Below are 23,827 nucleotides of genomic sequence, written 5' to 3'. Positions count from 1 at the left end.
TTAAAAAAAGAATCTGTGATATGACCCATTGAAGTATTTTTAGAAATAAAGTCAAATCTGAAAAACAGCCAAGAAAAGCAGAATGACAGCCAGGGTTAGCTCAGTGATGAAATACCTAAGCCCTTTGGGGACCACCTAACAGTTACTCACTGAATCAGTGGAAGAATGGTACTGCATCCAGGGTCCAGAAGCAGTCATCCAGACTAGATTCCTGCTGGTGGCTTGTTTGCTATTTCACCAAGCCATTAGGAGGAGTGAGCAGAAAATGGAGCAAAAGGTAGCCTGACAAGTAAGCAGGGAGAGAGGAAAGCAGGGGGATCTCAGCCAGACTGGCTTCATGGCAACGAAGCAGAGCCCAATTCAGAAACTAAAGATTCATGACACGAACCTTGAGTAGCCATTGTCCACGCTGGATTTTCAAAACAGCTCTATGGGATACTTCAGATACCCTAAAAAAAGTTAATCAAAAGTCATTAGGATTTAAATTTAGTTTCATTGATACTCCTAATTCACTGGGATACCTGCTAAACGTCATTACTACGCCCACAAAAACACCCCACGTCCTCGTTTACCAGGTTATTTAGTGAAATGCAGACCTCAAGGTCTCCTCCAGACACCTTAACCACAGCTCCATCACTGCTGACCTTCAGTGAAAACTCCTCCTTACCAAACATGTCTTTTTATTAATAGTAGAAATTTAAGTTACAGATATTCAGGATGGTGATGAGAAAGCACACAGTTATAATGAAATCTAGGGAGGGGGAAAAAACTATTCAAAAATCAGCTGCTCTCTGAATTCCTAAAGGTCTCTCCTTTTGTAACCTTTCACGGAAAAAAATCACAGATCCCCCTTTGGGATTTTTAAAACACCACATTTTCATTAACAAGTTAGATTGTTTTCTTTTCTGATATAGTGCCATCAAAAATTATTTCTCATAAAGCAAATTTTGGTGACTAGTAAATTTTAAGATTTTTAGTACAAAGAAAAATTAATTTTCAAATGAAAGTCTGCAATACAAACAAAAGCACCTTTATTAGTGAAATTTTTCTAAGTTCAAATTTACAGCAATGATTTATTATAAATACAATTATCACCAACAGGGATAAGTATTATTTTGATCAGTATTTTAAAAAGTAGTATCATATATATAAATCTTAACATCTTATTTATGTATTTTGACTTTATTATGCAACATTCAGAAAAAAACACTGCATCACACAGGGAACTATTTGCAAATGAGAACAGTTTAAGGACTTATGGGCCTCTAGGTATTTCTAATAACAAAATTTCCTTTATTACAGAATCTGTCCCAAACAAATTCATCTTGAACTACAAACTCAAGGACAGGAAATAGTAAAGGTGATTCAGTCCTTAAGAATCTTGTATTTTAGGATAATTTGCTAAGCAGGATTATGTGTGTCATGTTTTGCTTTAAAAGGACTGGAGTGAAGCATAGGAATCTCCATTTTTAATGAACATTCTAGGGTGCAGGCAAGTTATCTGCAAACCACACTTTGAAAATGCTATGCTGGAAGGCACCCTACTTCTCTGCATACTGAGGCTGTATTTTAGCTTCCATTTTCTTTTTGTTCAGACAGGGTCTTGCCCTGTCACCTAGGCTGGAGTGCAGTGGCATGATCATAGAACGCTACAGCCTTGAACTCCGAAGCTAATGCAATCCTCCCACCCACTTCAGCCTCTGGAGTAGCTGGGACTACATGCCTGTGCTACTAGGCCTACCTTTTTTTGGGGGGGGGTCTCACTATGGTGCCCAGGCTGGTCTCAGAACTCCTGGTCTCAAGTAATCCTCCTGTCTTGACCTCCCAAAGTCCTAGGATTACAGATGTGAGCTACCACACCCGGCCTTAGCTTCTATCTTTTGCCTGTCTTTAAGAGTGGCTATTTAACTACTTCACCACCCTTCTAAAAAATTGCTTCCCCACTTTAACCTACAATATATTTCTGCAAAAGGAGACTCAAAACATGTTCTACACCGAGCTTGTCCTTTGGCCAATGCCAAGAGACTCAGAAACCAACTGGTCATGTCTATGGGCTGTATAGCTATTTAAGAAGTGCTCTGATACACTGGCTTCCAAGAACTTTACAGAACTGTTTCTCCTTTTTGTTGCTGCAAAGACAAAACACTTACCCACAATACTGGGTAAACTCTGTTTGTACAGGCTGACGTAATAACTTGACCATGACTTATAATGATTTCATTTTTATAATGGAAAAAATCAAGTTCATGTTCTAAATTTACAACAGCCATTTGTACACACTGGGACTTCCCAACATTACATATATATTTTTTAGGTTTTAAAATTTATGCAACATAAATAAAAATTCATCTTGCTCTTCAACAAAGGGTAGATATGGGAATCTAATTAGGCAACAGCAAAGACCCTCTCACCTTTGTACCTGCTCTGGAGGCAGATCCAAATACACTAAAAATCTGAGCATTAACCACTGAAGAAATCAAACAGATTGCCCAGCAAGAACTAGGGCAGAACACTGCTCCAGAAACGAAAAGGAAAGCCTTCCTCCTCCTTTATCTGGCCTGAGCCTTCAGACTAAGGCTGGCTTCTCCTCCACCACACCCTGCCAACCATTAAGGTCCGAATTCTAGCGCTCCCAATTTGCCAAAACTTACCAATCACTTCAGGAAAATGTTTTTTAAAAAGCAACAGAAAAATTAACTCCATAGAAACTGAGATGAAACTTTTAGGAATATGGTAGAGAGTGAAACAGAACAATTTAGTATCTCCATAAAGACTGAAGAGAATAAAAAAAAAAAAAGTAAAACTGAAGTTGAGAAAACTTCCTAGAGTACAAAAAAATGCCAAAGACAAAAAAAATACGAGAGAAATAATGATCAATTCAGGAGATAAACGTCCAACTAGTAGGCATTTCAGAAAGACTTATCAAGAAAGAAAAATGGTAAAAATCCACTAAGTACCAATCAAGAGGGAGGAATGCTTAAATACAATCATACACCACATAATGACATTTCAGTCAAGATGGACTGTGTATCCTACAATGGCCCTGTAAGACTGTAATTCTCTATTTTTACTAGATCTTTTCTATGTTTAGGCAAACAAGCCAGGCGAAGTGGCTTCTAATTCCAGCATGCTGGGAGGCGGGTAGATTGGGGCAGCACAAGAGGTCCAAGACCAGATTGGGCAACACAGTGAAATTCCATCTCTACAAAAAATTTAAAAATTAGCCAGGTGTGGTAGTTTGTACCTGTAGTCCGAACCCCTTGGGAGGCTTAGGCAAGGAGGATCACTGATCCTAGGAGTTCAAGGTTACAGTGAGCTATGATCACACCATTGCATACAGCCTGGGCAACAAGCAAGACCTTGTCTCTTTAAAAAAAAAAAAAAAAAAAAAAAAAAGGATACACAAATACCACTGTTTCAACTGCCTACAGTAACATGCTGTACAGGTTTATAGCCTAGGAACAACAGACTATAACAGGCTAGGTGTGCAGTACACTATGGCATCTAGGTTTGTGTAAGTACTACACTAAATGTTTCAAGACAGATGATCATTAAGCTACAGGCTACATTAGAATGCTGTGTGTTCTGACAGCTTTAGCATCACCAAGTGATGTTCTGACAAAGAGGGGACTGGCCAACCTCTCATGTCTTTTCCATTCAGTCTGATGCATCCATGCATCTTATTTTGGCAATATAAACATGATACGCTTTCCAACTACATAATTTATAAAGGATATTTCAAAATCAATCTTGCTATTTCTGATTTTAACCCTATAAATGTCTCCTGTCAAAGTCAATGGCAAAAATCGTGACACAACTAATACATAATACATTTCACACTGAAGTTATACTTCCTCTTCTCATCAGGACAGAATTATCTTAATGACCTTTGTTTTCAAGACTTTTGAGTGTTATTAACTAGGAGTAAATCTGCTACATAAAAATAAAGCACACGTATTTTAAAACCACAGTGTTATACTAGCAATTCATAATTCACTTTAACAATAATCAAGATCCAAAGAATTATTCCGTTTTAAAGTTAGAAAGTGCCACTCTATTGCATAAGCACGATAAACTTTTGATAAATCTCCAGGGTTTTTTTTTTAAAGTTCTTAGTAAAATTTAATTTGTAAATCTAAAAACACATGCATATGCATTTTCGTTAACTGTCACCAGTAATACTTTGCCATCTAGTAAATGTATGCAGTTTCTTCAGATCTTCCTATGTTAGCACATTTCATCCAACACTAACATTTTAAGTTACAACTCACTCCAGTTTCCTTTCTGCTTTCTTCCATCACAGCTTTCTTCAGGGGTGGGTGGGTGGGGGTGGGGGTGGGGGTGGGGGTGGGGGTGGGAGTGTGTGTGCGCACAAGCTCTCAAGGTGTCTCATCATCCTGGGGTGTGTGTTTGTTCTCTCCAGTTGTCTCATCATCCTGAGGTATGTGTGTGTGTTTTCAAGGTGTCTTGCCATCCTGGGGTGTGTGTGTGTGTGTGTGTGTGTGTGTGTGTGTGTGTGTGTGTTCGTTCTCGAGGTGCCCTGTCATCCTAGAATGGCCAATAAGCATCGAACATCAAATGACCCTTGCTCCTCTGAACGCTAAAATGTATGCCTTTGGTATTGTCTTTAAATAGGTACACAAATGGCTATTAGAAATATGAAATCTTCTCAGGTAGGAAACAGAAGGTAAATAAAAAAATAAATATATGAAATCTCTTTATGGCTGGGAAAAATTAGGATGTTTACAGAATGATCTCTTCATTTCTTCATAACTGTTTTCCTACCTCAGCCATAAAGTAATATATGCTTAGTATAAATTAGAATTTTTATTTATCATCTCCAGCATATGAATCCACCACACAGTAAATGACATTTTGGTATATTTGGCATATTAAACTTGCTGCTCTGTATTTTTAAATATAAAAATAAATTCCTTATGAAGACTTATAAAATATCATCTGGATTGTATCGTATGTCTACACTATAAGCTTATCTCCTCCATTCTTAGCTTGTTCTTCCATTTTGTCTATTCCAACAATGCTGCAATAAACATCTTTGCATATAAGTAATTCTCTTAATTCTCCCAACTGAAAATCCTGTTTCTCCAAACTTCACAAAATGATTGGCTAAATACTTTTAAACTTTAGGATACCCATTAACATTCCTGAGACACTTTTATACCCATTTTGTGTGGATTTTACAGTCTGATAAGGCTGAACAGAAAAAAACTCTTAGTTTAACCAAATTTTTAATATAAGTGGCCATCACAAGTACATACAAAAATTATTTTCCTGTACAAAAATAGGACAAAGAGATTTCATTCATAACAGTAAAATGAGACATATACATGAGTAAATGGGAAGATTTACTCGATTTACTTGATTTCAGAAGAACTATAAGAAGGAACCAATTCAATCACATTACTAAGATAACATTATAAATCAACAACCACAGGAATTCAAGTATTGTATCATCGGGAAAAAATGGGTAAGAGACTGCAGTAAGCAGAAAAACACCCAGATGTAACGTGGCAATTTCATAAATGAAGAAGGTAATATTTCAATTAGTGGATTACCTGATTAAAGTATTAGGAGAAATGGGCTTGTAATTCCAACTATCATTTTTTCATCCTTATTTTACATTAAAATTAAACCTATATTCACTATTTACATGTAAAAAATAAAATGAGATAAAATATGTGTATATATATATGAATAAAACCATGCCCAATTGATTAACTAATTAAGCATGAGTTGAAATTAAAACCAAAAAGGCAAACAAGATAATTTGTGTGTGGAGTTAACATCTGAGCAACAAATCACTACATATAAAGTAACCAAAAAAATGACAGACTAGAACATGTGTAACATAATTAAAGGCTAATATCCATAGTACACAAAAAACTGGGAAAAAGTCAGTAAGAAAAAAAGAATTACACTGCAGGGAAAGAGCAAGAAACAGCATTTCAAAGGAAAAACAAAAAGTGAGCAATGAATACATACAAAATTAAACTCATTTACTTTTTGCTTATCAGAATGGCAAAGACTGAAAAGACTGATAATATCTACCGCTAATTAAAAATATGGTTAAACTAGCAGAAACTTTTGATAGTAAGCTGGCACTATACACTAAATATAAGAGTAACTATCCTTTGACTTAAAAATTCAATTTTTATAACAGAAATGTCTTCTGTGAGAATACTGCCAAAAGCATGCCAAGAGTTCTGTACACTGAAGCATTCATAGAGAAAAAGATGAAAATTATTCAAATGTCCATCAACATGGGACTGAATAAAAAATAATTTATCCATTAAATGGAATATATTCACCCACTGAACAAACTTTAAACCCCCTTTATATTACTGGCACTACAACAAGTAAGAGAGTCAAGGTCATACACACAGCGAAGCTTATAGTCTCCTGTTAGGGAATTAAGCAATAAAAACAAAGAAAATTTAGAGAGAGAAAACCGATAATAAACAAGTTTGTGAGGTGGCAGGTGTGCTACTCTAGCAGGTGGTCAGGGAAGACCTGTGAGGAAGAGACATTTCATCAGAGGAGGAGCAGCTGGCCACATAAAGATAGGGCAGAGAACGAGTGAAAATGAAGGAATTAGCTTAATGTGGTAAAGGTATTAAAAGGTCACCAGTGAACTAGAAGGCAGGGAACCATGAAGAGAGAGAGAGATGAGAATCAGATCAGTTAGGATGTAAAATAAAATCCAAAGTACACTGGGAAGCCAGTGAAGCAATGTAATGTATGATTCAGGCTTTCTAAAGTTCACTCTAGCAGCTATAAGGGGGAAAAAAGACAACAGGAGCAAAGCATAAAGATCATTTAGGAGGTTACTGTAGTTGTTCAGGTGAGAGGGGGTGGTGAACTACCACATAATCATTAAAGAGAAAGAAAAAGGTCTACATTAAAAAAAAATATATATATATATATATATATATATATATATATAGCAAGCATGCAAGGCATCTGTACATCTTTTTACATATATTTTTGCATATATTTGCAGATGCAAATACGTAAATGTATTATTAGAAATAATATTTGTCCAAAAAGTTAGGGTTATAGATATTAGGGTTATATAATTTAACCCTATATAGGTTAGCCAAATACTGAAATATAACATTAAGGAAATGTTTCTAAGCATAAAAGCTAGGTGGCCTATAAAATGGGACTCTGTACAAAAGAAATGTGGCAACTACTCAGTCAACCATTTTGCCTCAAGGCAGAAACAAACTGCTAAAAATAAAGGATTTTCTAAAGCAAGGAAATAGTACTGCAAATTTTTCAATCTTTAAGCAAATGTCACTTTATATGTATCAATAAATTTTGTATTTTAGTAATTTAATAAATATTTGTTCATTACTGTATCTTACTCTGTTAAAGTGACAGTATTCTAAGAATCAACTGCATTATAAAGTCACCAGGTTTCTGAGTCACTTACAGCATCTTAGTATCTTTTACAGCATAATTTTAGGATACTGCCTGTGGATCAGCTAAACACTGAATTCTGCCTTTGACATACTTAACAAGGTAGCATAATTAAATGCCTAGCAACTTTGGTTCTGAGCCTATCTCACTGAATCTTCCTAGCAACCTCATAAAGAAGGTATCATTCCTCAAAATCACAAGAAAACTGACTAGCAATATTAATGTAAGACTACCTAATAAGCCATTCAGTTAAAATTCAAATCCAGGTCTGTTTGTAGCTCAGTCATGTACCCTTTCAATCTAATCATATTTGCCACCCCCATACCAAAGTTAGAGACAACTGGTAACAGGCAATGTTGCAGATAAATCAAAGAAAGAGGTTAGCCAATTGTATATAAAGGTATATGTAATTGTAAAGAACTGCATTTTTTTTTAAAAATTAACTATATCCTTTCAACAGTGACTACAGCCCCCCAAAATTCTTTCAATATTTGAGATCTGAATATATACACCATACTTTGACTATGTGCCTAGCTAACAGTACTAGATATGCCAAAGAAATTGAAGATTTTATTTCAAGAAAGTTTCTAGATGTTAATCTCCACATTCAGACTACAGGCAGAATTAATGGGGAGGTACTCAATGACCTCCAAATTATATTCCTTAATGATAACCTTTCTCTACTCCACTTGTTATGAAGAGTTTCCCTTTCCCACTATACCAGCATGCTGACTTTTAAAAAAAGAAAATTTAAAGTGCCCAATGAGTGAACTCTGTGACAGCTGAGACAGTACCTTTAGAAATAGCTTCTCACTGTTTCTGAAGTGCTTCGCATATATTAAGCTCTTAAATATATGATGAACTAAATGTGTTAATAAAAAGAAAATGCTCAAAGTGGACTGAATACACAAAATGTAATATGGAGGCTTAAACAACAATTATTTATAACCTAAGAGATTTCTTAAATGCCTTCAGAACCATGAAAGAGAAATTCATTTATGAACAATGGGTATCATCTAGAACAGGGTTCAGAAAAGTTTTTCTGAAAAGTATCAGAAAGTAAATATTTTAGGTTTTGTGGGCCATAAACTCTTTGTCACAACTATTCAACTCTGATATTGTGGTAAAACCAGCCAGACAATATGCACACTACTCAGCATGGATGGCTGTGTCCTAATAAAACTTCATTCATAGAAACTGAAATTTGAATTTCATAACGTTTTCACGTCATAAAATATTATCCTTTTGATTTTTTTTTTTTTTTTAGCTAGCTAAAAATGATTCTTAGTTCATAGGCCATAAAAAAACAGACAGTGGGCAGTAGTTTGCCACCCCCTCATTTATTTGTTACATACTTTCACTGAGAACAAAGGAATGTGTATTTCCACATTTTAATAATGCACATTAAGCCTAAATGTGAGGACCTGAAATAAACCGGTTTTTAAGTGGGTTACTAAGAGAAATCACAAACTTTTCTTTTCCTCATTAGTATATTCAAAAACATGAAACTGGACGAAATCACACATGAAAGCTATACCAAGATAATTTATTTGGGAAAACCGTTTCAGGCCATTAAAAGCAGTATGTGCTAAACCGTAATTCAGCCACAACATATGCATGAATTTTAAAATCTTTTTTTTTTTTTAAACTATGAAGACCTAAAGTCTTGCTTGAAGGTCCCCTTAAACTGGCAACCAGGTCCTTCCTATGGTTCTTAACCAAGGGTGTTAATCAGACTAACCTGGAACATCTAGAAATACCAAGAGATTCTCAGAGGGGCTGGGGAAGGGCCCTGGCACTGTATTTTTAATTTATGTGTCATAGGTTGCTGATGTTGCTCCCCATAGCTAAGGACTACAGCTAAAATCAAACCATATGATCCAAACTTCATACGTGCCATTAGGAAATAACCCAAGTTAAAGCAGCATCTATTCATTAAGACAACACAGATTCTTAAACTTTTGAAAACCTCTTCCCCCACCATACATGTCAAGTTTATCTTATTCTTGCAAACAGAAAGACATTGTGCTGCCTTTGACAGCCTTACTCTAGTAATAGGCCTCATAATTATGAGGCTCTCTTACAGTTAGGAAAAGAAGATGACAGAAAGAGTAAGCTAGGAAGCTTGTATTATCGAAATGTGACTGCTTTTCGTTATTTCAATACAGAACTTTTAGGACTATTCCCTCATCTTTGTTCTATTTTGAGTCCAGAGACACACCAATAAATGAGTCATAACCTCGAACTATGCATGAGTGCTCCACTAGTATATGCTGTTTTCTCAATTTACCAGATTATGATGTTAATTAAATTTTCCCACAACTCCTTTATTTACACAATAGTTTCAGCAATACCAACAGTATAATACAATGCATAGTTTTTCATTCAACAAATATTTATGCATCAGCTACATGCCAGGATCTGTAATAGATTCTGGGTGTGCAGTAGTACAGAATGCAGAAATGGTCCCTGCATTCTGGAGAGGGAGACAGACAACCAAACAAACAATTACAAAACAGTATAACTAAGTAACAACTGGGAGAAGGGAGTGGAACACAGCAGAAGTGGAAGGAAGTCCCACTTAGAGTGGTCAAAGGCTTCTTGAAGGTAACACGTATGCTGAGACCTAAAGAAGGATGCAAAAGGTCCAGCAGGTAAGGAACAGAGAAGGAACATTCCAGAAATAGAAAATAAAGTGCAAACCCAAAGTCATGAAAGAACATGATCGTCTTTCAAGAACTAACCCTTGAGATCAGAGTCGTCGGATTATAGAGGAAAAGGGTAAGTGCAGTGAAATGTTAAAAATAGCCAGAACATGTAGAGCTCTCTAGCCTTTTAAAAGTGTTTTCTATTCTACGTGACACTAAAGTCATCAAAGGTTATAAGGAGGTGAATAACATAATATCATTCTTATTTTTAAAAGCTCATGCTATAATTTTAAAAAGTAGAAGAAAACAAGAAACAAGGGAAACCAGTAAGACAGCTATAGCAATAGTCCGGCTGATAGATGGTGGTGGCACTAGGGACACGAAGTAGCTAAAGAAGTATTTAGGAGGTAGAAACAATAGGCTCTGTTGATGGGATGAACTGGATATAGTAGCTGAGAAAATTAAATTGGGTAAGAGGAATTAAGATGAGTCCTACCTATCTGGCGTGCACAATTAGATTGTGATAATAAATCTAGCACCATGTAAGAAAAAACAGCAGTTTCTAAAAGTGCACTCTCCCCCAATACAATAGCCACTAATCACAGAGCCAAATTTTAAGTTTTAATAGGCACATGTAGCTGGTTGCTACCAACTAAACAGCAAAGATATAGAACATTTCCAGTGTCTCAGAAAGTGTGCACTACTCGACAGCGCTGTGCTAAAAGAAAGAAATGTGGCAAATGCAGGGGTCCACCAAGACTAAAATTATAAAGTCTGCATTTGGTTGGCCAACATGTAGGTCCAGTGGTGAACTCATTAAGAGCATGTTCATTGGAATTATATTAATAATAACATTTGGAATAATACATCACAAACTGGGATGAGAGTGAAAAGTGGAACCATATACAGATGGTATCTTTCAGTCCATGAAAAGGAGAAGAAAAAAAAGGTTGGGTAATTCTAGAATATTCATTCAACAAAACTTTACTGAGCATTTTTAAGTTCCAGATACTGTCCAGCTACCAGGGATACAAAAACAGAGCAAGGGCCCTCAAAGGGGGGAAAATAAGCAAGTAGACAAACTTTCAGATTGTGATTAGATACATCAAATAAATGAAAATAATATGCCCAAGTCCAACTGAGCAAACAAGGAAGATTTCAATGGACAAAATAGCTGACATCAGTCATGAATGCTGGATCAGTTTGAAGAAAAACAAAAAGGCTTAAGAGGGAGAGGAGAAAAGTAACAGGTGATGAAGGATGTGGTCTGAATATACAGGAGCTTGAGCTTTTACTGAATGAGATGCTAAGCCCCCAGAAGTTTCTGAACAAAAATGTTACATGATTTATTGTTATAAAAAGGGTTATTCTGGTTACCATCTTGAAAACACATTTAAGGGGGAAAAGGTGTAAGCAGGGAGACCAGTTAGAAGGCCTTTCCAATAATACAGGCAAAAGCCAGTCATAATAGCAAAGATACAATCAACCCAAATGCCTATCCAAGGCAGAATGGATAAAGAAAATGTGGTACATATACACCATGAAATATGATGCGGCCAAAAAAAACAAAATCAGGTCCTATGTAGCAATGTGGATGCAGCTGAAGACTATTTACTGTAAGCAAATCAACACAGGAACAGAAAATCAAATGCCGCATGTTCTCACTTGTAAGTATGAGCTAAACACTGGGTACACACGGACATAAAGATACAACAGACATGGACAAGAGCAGGGAGGGAAGGAGGAGGAAGGCAGACAAGTTATCTATCGGGTACTATGCTCACTACCTTGGTGACTGGTTCAACTGTACCTCAAACTTTAGTATTATACAATATACCCTCGTAACAAACCTGCACATGCACACCCTGAATCTAAAATAAAAGCTGAAAAATAATACAAAGATGGCACGGCATGGCTTCAGTGAGAAATAAGATTTTTGGATATGCAGACATACACCACATAAGGACACTTCAGTTGATGATGAACTGCACATACAACAGTGGTCCCAAAATATTATAATGGAGCTGAAATATTCCCATCACCTAGTGATGCTGTAACCATCGCGACATGGCAGCACAATGCTCTACTCATAGTGTCTGTGGTGATGCTGGTGTCAACAAACCTACTGTACATTTCGGCTGTATAAAAGTACAGCAGGCCAGACATAGTGGCTCATGCCTGTAATCCTAGCACTTTGCAAGGCCAAGGTGGGAGGATTACTTGAGACCAGGAATTTAAGACCAGCCCTGGCAACAGAGTGAGACCCTGTCTCTACTCGGTAATGACAATGATTGCATTACAGGTATTACTTTAGAGTGCACTCCTTCCATTACTTCTTTAAATTAAAAAAAAAAAAAAAAGTTACCTATTAAAACAGCCACAGGTAGATCCTTCAAGACATATTTCAGAAGACACTTTTCTCCCAGGAGGCGGCAGCTCGATTTCCGTTACTGCCTCTGAAGACATTCCAGAAGGACAAGATGTGGAGGTGAAATACAGTGATACTGATGATCCTGACCCTCTGTAGGCCTAGGCTAATGTGTTCATAGTTTTTAACAAAAAAATGTAAAGGGTAAAAAATAATTTTAAAAATAAAGTTTATAGAGATATAAAGGAAATTTTTTGTAGAGCTGTACATGTAGTAACAGCTAAGTGTTATAACAGCTTACAAGTGTAGTAACAGCTAAGCGTTATTACAAGTGTCAAAAAATTTTAAAAAGTAAAATTCATAAAGTAAAAAAGTGACAGTAAGCTAAAGCTAATTTATTATTGAAAAAAGTCTCTTAAAACCTTTAAAAAAATGTAGTGCAGCCTAAGTGTACGATGTTTATAAAGTCTACACTGGTGTACAGTAATGTCCCAAATCTTTCACAATGACTCTAGTCATTTGCTGACTCACCCAGAGCAACACCTACTCCTGCAAACTCCAGTCATCATAAATGCCTTATACAGGTGTACCATTTTTTATTTTCAATACCATGTTTACTGTACATTTTCTGTGTTTCAATACGTTTAGATAAAAACACTTATCTTTATGTTACAATTACCTATAGCATTCATTACAGTAATTGGCCACACCAATAGCCTAGATGTTTGGTGGGCTAAACCATCTAGGTTTTGTCTATGTGTACTCCATGATGCTCGCACAACCATGATTATCTCCTAACGACACATTTCTCATAATGTATCCCCATGATAAAATGACACGACTGTATTTCGAAGGGAGAACAGACAAGGTTTGCAGAGAGAATTTAGATATGGGGTATGAAAGATCAGTCAAGAACTGCAAGGTTTTAAGCTAGGGAACTGCAAAGAGAGAACTGCATTTCAGAAAAGGCTAAGATGCGGCTTTGGGGAAAACTGGGAGGTCAGTTTTAAATCTATATTAAGTTTGAGAAGCTTCTTAAGACATCCAAAATGCTGACCAAAAAATAGCTGGATATCAGTTTAAGGATGTCAATTTGGAAGTCATTAGCAAATAGATGTAAGTACCATCTTTATGAAGCTATGATATTGAAGTAAATATGCACAACAAAAAAGGAGAGATTCAAAAACTAAACCTTCAGCCACTCCAACAGAGGTCAGGAAGATAACAGAAAAAAAAAGAAAAGAAGGAACTGCCAGTGAAGAAGAAAACCTCCTAACAAACATGGTGGCCTGGAAACCAACAAAAAGGCATTTCAGGCAACTGCAGCAATGGTGCCAAATACTACTAAGAGATCAAGTGAGATGACAACTACAAATTTATAACATGGTGGTCACTGGTAGGGGTTCAAAAGAAAAAGGGAGTGCATAAAGTAAGCAGAGACTGAGGTGGTGAGAAAGGAGAGGCAGGGAGAAAAATTTTTTTAATAATGGGATAACAGCATGTTGTTCATAAAAAGAGTCAGAAGAGTAGGCAAAACCATTGATACAAGTGAAGAGGGATGCTACAGCAACATTCTTGAGAGCAAGAGGGGATGGGATCTGGTGTACAAATGAACTGGGTGGCCCTATCTTGGAAGACTACAGTTCATCCACAGTGACAGAGGAGAGGATAAAGGACACTGTCATACATACTAGGGATCACTGGGCATGAAGCCAGGGAGGGACAAGATTGTTGAACACATATACAAGAAAGTGATTATAATTCAATATGAAACTTCAGCTGTGTAGAAGTGAGGATGAGGAACAGGGAAAGTGTGGATAAACTGTAGGTCCCAATGGGACTGATGGGTTGCTGGAGCTGATATATTCACTAAAGGGATTAGAAGGTGGGGTGTTTGAAATGGGATTGGGGGAAGGGAGCATACTTACTGATAAAAGACTAGGATATGACAATAGGAATGTGTAGTTAGGGTAGAAAACAAGATCACTGGAGGAGAGGAAATTAAGGAACTAAGAGACCAGGATATTGGAAGCATCTTCTACATCAAAGTTTGTACCAGATTGTAAATCAGCATACCGCTTCCTTCATCAAAATCTTGCTACAAAAAAAGTAAGCTGAACTACACAGTAAACTTAGTGACACAGGTGACTTACATTCTGGCACAAACTTTTCCTTATCTTAATTCATACAGGTTACAAACAGTTACCAGACCAAGTCTTGACTAGTACTGCTCTACATAGATACTGATGTCCCCAAAAATTATGATAGAAATGAAAGAGAAGTAACAATGAGCCAAGAGCTAATAAAATGATCAAGGAAAAATGTGAATGACCCAGGAACGTTTTTAAGTGCTTGAAATAAAGATGGGCAGTGAATGGTATAATTTGATCACATGAAAGTCAAAGCTTTAAGTTTTGGAGGAGAAAGGTCAAAAAGTTGACAATGAGGAACAAAAGCACATCTGAGTTCAGTATTATACATTTTAGTTCAGTATTATAAGGTGTGCAAGCAGGGAAATATTCACCACTTGAGAGAGCTGCAAGAGAAGTAGCATTCTCAGGGAGAAGGCTAGGTTACAGGTGGAGTAAGAAAGAAAGGAACATTCACACAACAGATTGAGAATAGAAGGGATTTTCTGATGACCGAGTTCTAGAAGTGACAACGAATGGATTTCAGATGATGAAAGGTGGGAGACGGGGACCAAAAAAAGCAACAGGATTACAGTCTGGGGGATGAGTTAACAAAGAAGAGCAAGTGTAACTAAAGCAACAATGTCCTCGAACAGGCAGGCCTCAGGATTGGCCTCTGACCAGAACGCAGTGCTACTTCTTCCTTCCTGGAAAGACAGACCCTTGATGAAGCTTGATGCTAACAAGGTGAAGGAGTTCCTACTTAACTCCTGATGGGGGAGAGAGGGGAAGCTGAGGAGAAAAGGGAAGGTATGAAACGGCCCTTCTGTCTTAGACATTTCAGACAAATGTAATGGCATCTGCAGTATAATGGCAATCAGGAAAAACCTAAGGCCCTTTAGCATACAGTCAGGGCATTCTTCAAGCATGAGAAATAAATATTCTTCTAAAAAATCAAATTTTAATATTTTCCAGCATCCACTTATCAGCAATACCATTTTAACTATTATTACTCTGCCTCAAGGGTGACCCCTGATCTTCTGGCATTCCCAGACATCTCATCTCTAAACTTTCTAGCCTCTTATTGCTTATTCTACGGGAAATGGCTGGCACTCTCAATCAGGACCCAGGAAAAATGACAGCACAATTAAAGCAGGAAAACAGTGACCAGCAGAGGACAACTACGGGACACTAACAAAGTAGGTGGGCTTCAAACTTCACAAAATTCAGCAAAATACCAGAAAACTCATATACTAAATTTATGATATATTTAAAGAGCACTATGTTTCCTAAGTAACATTTAGTTTGTAGTTTTGTACCTAAATGAACTATAAAGTATAAGCAAAGTTTGAAGACATTCTTTCAAAGGCTCGGAAAGAAATTTAAGGGTCTGCCTCAGCACTTTCCTACACGGGGGAATGGAACTCCATTTGGAAGCCTCCACAGTTACCTAGATTGAAAAATATTTCCAAGAATCCCTTCTTCCTCCCTTACGCAGGTGGCATTCATCTAGTATATGCAAAACTTCAAAGACACTCAGTCCCTACCCCCTTACCCCAGAATCACTTAATTGTACTTAAAAAAAAAAAAGAAAGAAAGTAAGTGAGCAGTTCCTAATCCCTGTTACAGCTGTTCAGTTTACTCCATAGTAACGCAAAATTGGGAGCAGTTTGCAACAACTATCCCTCAGTATAGCAAATTACTATCACCACTTAAGATCATCTCCAAATTGCACTCCCAAGAAAATCTGCAAATTTAACTTCTTACATTTTTATACGGATGTCCAATAAGGTATGCTATATATATCCACATACATATATTTCCATGATTACAAAACCCCGTAAGAGAAGCTTATCAAACTAAACCAAACCCTTCAGCTTTTTTGTACATCTTTGGCTTCCAACTCAGCTACCAGCATTTAAATTTATTAATCATAAGGTTTATATGCCACATAGATGAATTAACTTGAAAGATGAATTAACCTACTAAAGTAGGTTAAAAATATTCAAGTTTTAAACGGTTTAACGTATCTGTTACAAGTCAGTCAGAAAGAAAATATTAGTCCAATAACATGTGAATTACTAAATCAGAGTAAAACCATGGGGATATTAGTAAAAAAATTAAAAGATGGAAATAAATAGCAGAGAAAATGGAAGTACAATGAAGCAGTTTCACGCCAGCATTATTCAGCTGTTCACACTCCTCAAAACCTCATCAAGAGGAGAGGAAAAAAGCCTGAAAAACAAATTCAAAAGATTTAAGAGGTAGGAAACTTCTAGGATATTACAAAAGAAACTTTACCGTCGTTCCATGAAGAATCACATGGAGACTGTGAGATAGGCCAGGGCACCTCTAGGATTAATGTTTCATGAAAGGTTCACTGATCTGCTTGTATTTTACACCATCATACTGTAATAAAAATGACTGCAGACCACACAGCACTATTTTCAGATGATGCTTTTTTTTTTTTGAGATGGAGTTTCGCTCGTTACCCAGGCTGGAGTTCAATGGCACGATCTCGGCTCACTGCAACCTCCGCCTCCTGGGTTCAGGCAATTCTCCTGCCTCAGCCTCCTGAGTAGCTGGGATTACAGGCACACGCCACCATGCCCAGCTAATTTTTTTTGTATTTTCAGTAGAGACGGGGTTTCACCATGTTGACCAGGATGGTCTCGATCTCTTGACCTCGTGATCCACCCGCCTCGGCCTCCCAAAGTGCTGGGATTACAGGCGTCAGCCACTGCAGATGATGCTTTTTAAACCAATGCTGGCCTATGATTTGCATTTTTAGTCCATTTAAACATGGAGTTTGAAGACTAAACACCCCACTTTTCTTTTTTGAGACAGTGTACCTCTGTTGCCCCACTGAAGTGCAGTGGCACAATCTCAGCTCACTGCAACCTCCACCTCCTGGATTAGAGAGATTTTGCTGCTTCAGCCTCCAGAGATGGGATCACAGACGTCTGCCACCACACCTGGCTAACTTTCCTATTTTTAGTAGAGACAGGGTTTTATCATGTCTGCCAGGGTGGTCTCCAACTCCTGACTCAGGTGATCCACCAGCCTTGGCCTCCCAAAGTGCTGGGATTACATGCATGAGCCACCACACTCGGTCACCCCACTTTTCAAATTCTGGAAATTCCTTGTTAGCAGCAAAAGATTTAACCAAAATCTATTTAACTGTCTGCATGAACTTATATTGACCAAAAAGCCATATGCCATTAATTTAAGTAAAACATATCAATTAATTTTTAATTACCTAAACTGTTTTTAAGTTTTGGATCTAACCTAAAAGTAATAGTTTAGCTTAGAAACGCAAACTTCTGGTAAAAGGGACATGATTTAAAGACCAGTAATATCTGAAGCTGACGTTAAGTTGTATATACAGAATTTAATTTGTCCAGCATTTCAAGTGCCTTCACAGATTAAGTTTTGAGACCTCTTAAAAACACACTTAAAAATCTCTATTTAAGATGGTCAAGTAGTAAGTTACTTCTCCTACTTTTCCTTGAACCAGGCCATCTTAATTCCTAACTTTAAATATGTGATTTTCCAGTCTTCACAAACAAGTTAGTAATATGAATCTTGCTCTTAAATTCCTAATCTGTAATTGACACAAGGTATTTTCCAAGTGCCTAAATACAAATCTAACAGCTTAATGTTATCTGCTAAAGCATGTACATTCACAGAACCAATCATTTCACAGAATCATTATGAAAAACACCATACTTCAAATGGGACTACTGCAGTATTCAGCCAGTAAGTGTATTTAATTTGCGCTGAATATAGCATCTTAAAATATGAATTTTGTTGACTGACACTTGCAAATCAAGAGATATATATTCATCTGGATTTCCTACTTCTCTTAGAGGGAAAAAAAAAAAATCAGATGATCTGGCAACATAAACTATATTCCCACACAATGACTGGAGCTGCGAGTGACTGGCTGCTTAAACGGGACATTTGCACTCCAATTTGTAGTAGTCCACATGGTCCCATTTAGCCAATACCTAAGTGGCCCTGGAGACATTTGAGTAGCCATGCCCACTATGAAGACGAATCCTGTAAGGCTTGTGAAAGCATCTTATTCTTGGTAACATATCTTGAACATCAAATTGTAGTGTCCTACATTAATGAAGACAAGTAGCCCATTTCAACAGACAAATTAAATCCCCAGTAACTTTTTTTTTTCAGTAAGCTGTATGTACATAATTTTCCAAAGAACTTTTAAACCTACTCTCATTTCTCAGAAAACTCTTGAAAAATCAGAACAGAAGGCTTATACACAGTAAACACTGCAAATACTAAGCACCAACTTGGAAATCACTAATTTACAAGTATGGTCCTTGATGGAGGAATATTTAATCCATCAAGAAATAATCATTCACATAAAGCACTTAGGCGTTCTTGCTTTTTTGGTTTAAATTAAAAAAAAAAAAAAAACTAAACATAGCAATAATACATTTCTTGAAATGTAATATACCAATGAAAAATCATATACCAATGTTTCCACAAAATTACACTGAATTACAAAGGCAAAGTAAATCAATCACTGATAGTAATTTAAATGTCATTCCAGAAACATATTCTGAAAAACAAATTTTTAAAAATCTAAACCCTGGAAAATTTCCATAAGCTGACTATTTGACTTCCAAAAGCTAATTGAGAATAAGCTTCATTCCGGTTGGTAATTAAGATTCTGATGTGAAAGAAGTATTTTCAGAAAATATTATTAATAAAAACCATGAACTTTAAAATAGGAGCCTGGACAAAGCTTTTATGGAAAAATTGAAAGGGCAAAAACACAATTCATCATAGCCCACCACTAGGTACAAATGAGACCAACCCAATGGTCACTAAGGTCACACACACATTACCTTTATTTCTATTTCCTAATATAATCAAGTTGAGCACTTACTCATCTTTTACCGTGACTGATTTTAGACAAATTGACAATTCACATTTTCATTAATTTTTTCTGAGAATTTCAGTTGCTCTAATCCATCAGTATAGCTAAACATTATGGTCCTTTACCTCCTAAAGTACTACATTGAGATTCTGATTTATCATCATGATATATTTAAGGAGAACTGCCAATTCACCTTTAAAAAACTCCCTACTTTTCTACTGCAAATATTGGCTGAATGACATTTTCTCAAGCCTGTCTTTTAATTAGCTGTAATGATATGAAGAAATTATTTTAGAAATCAAGTTTCTTAGTTGATTCTCCCTCATCAGAGATATTCGCAAATATATTCCACATAAATTTGTCTGGAATTTAAAAAAAAAAAAAAAAAAAATCACAAGCATTATACTATATCCACTGGAGGGCACTCAACATGACCCAAGCATGGAATGAACCTGCTGCAACACTACTTACTCTGCTGCTTCAGGCTTGAGGGAAACTTTGAGACTGGGGAATGTCTCTTAACAAAAGAGATGACCATAAGTTTAAAAAAAAAAAAAAAAAAAAAAGTGGTTAAACCCTAAAAATGAGTTCCTAACGTGATTGATTTTATCTTTCAAGAGCTTTTTCCTTAGGGAGGACACAATTACATGCATACCTCAAGGACAGCAGGGTTCAGGCCTCAACAGATGAGCCTAGGTTTCAAACTGAGTCAAGCTCAGCCTTGCATGAAACACAAAAGCAGCATTCTTAAGTAAACAGAGGAAATAATTAACTTTCTCCTGAGTTTAAGTGATGAAAAACTATAGGAGTTAACTCCTACTCTTTTCAAGCAACACAATCATTTATTTTCCTTCCGGGAAATCTGAGAAGTATGTATTTATTTTAACCGATTGGCCCACTTACCTATCACAATCACAACTGCAACATTACATAGTCTGTTAAAGAAGGATAACTGAATCTGCAAATCAGTATCTTCTCAATGAGGGTATAGGAGGCAATGGCTAAATACGATGGACGAATCAGAAGCACTCCTGGGCTATGTTTACTATTTATTTTTACAGTATAAGAATGTTCTCAGTCAAGCAGTTTAAACAGTTCCAATAAAAAGAAGACTACAAGAAAACAACTAAGTTAACACAATATTTCCAAAAACAATGTCACCAATCAACATGCCACATTACAAGAGTTGTAAATACCTGTTGTTAGACGTTTGTCCAGTTCTAAAAGCCTTCATCCTTTGTGCCCTGGGTTGGCAGTCCAGCATGCTTCCGACTAAGCTCAAAGTACAAACTTAAAATGTACCACCTACTCATCTACAATTACTGGTTATCAGCAGCTAGGAAACCACCAAAGAGAAATAAAGTAATCTTGTAAAAGGACAGATGTATTATTTCATGTCAGTAACACTGAAGTTTTGTTTAACTGAATATATAGTCTATTGCAGGAGTTTTAACTTCACCGTTACTTAAAATTACAAAATAATGATTTTAAAACTTTTAATTCTCCACATCCCTAGTTTCAACAATACTTAACATGCACCTCTCCCCACCACGCCCTATAACAAAAAAGGGTATCTACGATAGTTTTTTTGCTAACACATTTCAAAACACTCTTAAACTTGCCTCCTCATTTTCTCTTGGAGGTGATGTTATGAAAACAAGCACAGAGACCCTCATTTATGCCGATTTTTATCCAGTCATCAACAGGAACAGTAAGAAGCTCAGTCTGATAAACTTTAATATTGGCAATACACTATTCTATATCATCATCTTGGTAAAGGAAATAATCCACTAACAGTTTTTTAAACCCCCCGATACTCTGAAACCTGAACACTGTTAAATGTTTCATTTTTTATTAGCCACCTTATTTTTTTTTTTAAAGTTGGTTTTTCCTGAAAACTTTTAAATGATTGTTCTGGTCTGTGGGAGACTCACGACTCCTCAGGACTCTAAAGTTACAGGCTATACTAAGCTCTCTAGCACAGGTTTTTACTTTTCCCCACCCCCAGGACTTCAGACTTGAATAGTTTCAGCATTCCTTTAATCCTACAGAACAGACTTCTGAAAGTTTTTCAAGTTATTGTTGCAATAATCTCAGGGCCTTGTCCTTGTACATGGCCTTCAGAACAAAGGTTAGGTCAAATTAATGAATACTGCGCGCAAATTAAACAAATTTTGTCTGGTGTGAAAGGACATCCCCAAACCCTTAAGGGTACTTTTTTTTTTTTTTAATCAGGGATTTTTCAAAGATTTAAATATAAAAGTAAAATAAATGTCGCAGCAGTCTTAGTTCAAACGAAAAGACTCCAAAATAGAAATTTATGTCAATAATTTAAGCAGATAGTAAACCGGCAGTACAATATAAATAACACTTGAGGCTATATTTAATATTTCTTAGGATGAATACAAATCAACACGAAGACATCTGAAGGCACTGAATGTTCGTTCACCAAGTGACAAACACTGAAATGGCTTCCTAAATTCCAGACAAACTACAACTCGGCGATCTGAAAAACATTAGCCTAGACATTATCAAAGGCAATGCTGCCGTCTCTTCAAGTTGATGTCTAGCCTAAGCCACCATTATTCACGATACAAAGCTCTCATTTCACTAAAACCACTCCTCGATTTCCTTTTGCCGACCTTTGCATACCAGCAGCCTAGTCTTTCTTCATTCACCACTCACAAACTCTAGGGGTGGGGGGCCGGGGAGAGGGGAGACCACAGATGTCTGGAAGATACAAAGTATGAGACAACGTCCCTCCACAAGGGAACAGAACGAAGGGAACAACTATGCCCAGTGCCAACGCTTTCCAGCTTGGCAGATTCAGAAGCGGGCTACAGGGACTTAACTTCGAAAAGTCTCGGTTCAAAGTCCTTTCTCCAGACAAAACACTGAGACAAGTTTCAACTGCTTGAATTGCATCTGGCCGTTTTGCAGAGAAGGAAAAATTCACTCCGCTGAAAAGAAAACGTGCTCTAAAAATCAAGTTTAGCTGCCATCAAACTATTTGAATAAATTTAAATTATTTCTACGAACAAAATTCTCGAAGCGGTCTGAGTCAGAGGCTGAATCCTGCAGTTTACGTGGTTAACAAACAGTAAGCCATCGCCTTCGCCTTCCTCCACCCCCTTGTTTCACGGGGGTCTCGTGCCCACTACCGTAAATCCAGAAGACTCCCCTACTTTATCCACTGTTTTCACTCCCCTGCACGGCACGCTGAAACCTAGGTGCAGGACGTGGATTTGCTACGCGCACACCCTACTGACGCATCGCGCCGACCGCACTCGGAGTTTAGTTACTCTAATGTTTCAAGTTGCTTCGATTCAAACTCACACGGGCAGGGCATTAAAAAAAAAATAAAAAACAAAACAAAAAAAATAACACTTCTATTCTTCTGAAACCTTAAGAGAAACTCCACTCGGCGGATCCCCGGGACAGATGGGACTTAGGGGCGCGCCCCGGCCTGAGCCCCCGAACCCCAACTCGCCGCAGGCGCGCAGAAGGCGGAGCCCCCCGTCCCCACCCCGCCCCCGCCCCGGTCCCGGCGCATCCCGAGGCACAGGGTCCCTCCCCCAAACTCGGCCACGGCCGGAGCCCCGGGCAGAGACCACGGACCCCCCCCGCCCCCACCCCGCCGGCCATCCGGGCTCCGGGACGCGGCCCCGCGGCACCCCCTCCCCGCAGGCGACGGCCCCGGTGCCCCCGAGGGGCAGCGCGACCGGAACCCGGGCCCGGCCGCCGCCCTCCGCGCCCCGCCGCCCCCCACCGAGCCCCCCGGCTCCCCGCCCCGGGCCTCCGGGCCCGGCTCCCAGCCCGCCGCCCGCACCGCGCGCCCGCGACGAAGTTTGGCTCCGTGAGGAAGCGGGAGCGGCCCCGGAAGGGCGAGGGAAGGGGCGCCCAAGCACCTCGGGGGAACGGGCTCCTTCCGCCGCGGCGTCCGGCTGTCCTCGGCCTGCGGTGGCGGCTCGGCGGGGGCTGCGGCTGCTCCTCGGCCCGCGCTTGTCTCCGCCTCCCCGCGCTCTCCGCTCCGGGGCCGGGCTCCCGTGGCTGCCACAGACCGGGCGACTCAAGATGGCGCCGCACGAGGAGCTCTTATAAGGCGCGCGCCGCTGTATCCTGCCGCCGCCGGCGCCGCGCGGAGCGTTCCGAGGACACGGGGCGGGGCGCGGGCGGGGAAAGTAGTCCGCGCCGCCGGGAGGGCGCCGGGCCGGGCGGGGCCGCGCGCTCCCTACGGGCGCTCCCGGGACGCTCCTAGGCGCGCGGCTGCCCGAGCCGGGACCGGAGGGCGCCGGGGGCTGCGTCAGGGCGGCGGGTGGGTGCGGGCGGC

General features: G+C 38.5%; 1 protein-coding gene across 3 annotated transcripts in view; it reads right to left on the bottom strand.

Moving 5' to 3' along the window:
• CTNNB1 (catenin beta 1) overlaps window positions 1-23,586 on the bottom strand; it is a 39,449-nt gene extending 15,863 nt beyond the window's left edge. For all 3 annotated transcript variants that reach the window (XM_039461867.2, XM_039461868.2, XM_039461869.2), the window contains exons 1-2: window positions 23,406-23,586; window positions 389-449 (exon numbers count right to left, since the gene is read on the bottom strand). In XM_039461867.2, coding sequence (XP_039317801.1) covers window positions 389-401 — 13 coding nt within the window. In that variant the 5' untranslated portion in view covers window positions 402-449; window positions 23,406-23,586. The remainder of the gene's footprint in view (window positions 1-388; window positions 450-23,405) is intronic.
• Window positions 23,587-23,827: the final 241 nt, after the last annotated feature.

The sequence above is a fragment of the Saimiri boliviensis genome, chromosome 9 (assembly GCF_048565385.1).
Source record: "Saimiri boliviensis isolate mSaiBol1 chromosome 9, mSaiBol1.pri, whole genome shotgun sequence".
Lineage (NCBI taxonomy): Eukaryota > Metazoa > Chordata > Mammalia > Primates > Cebidae > Saimiri > Saimiri boliviensis.
This window is presented reverse-complemented; position numbering and strand designations above follow the sequence as displayed.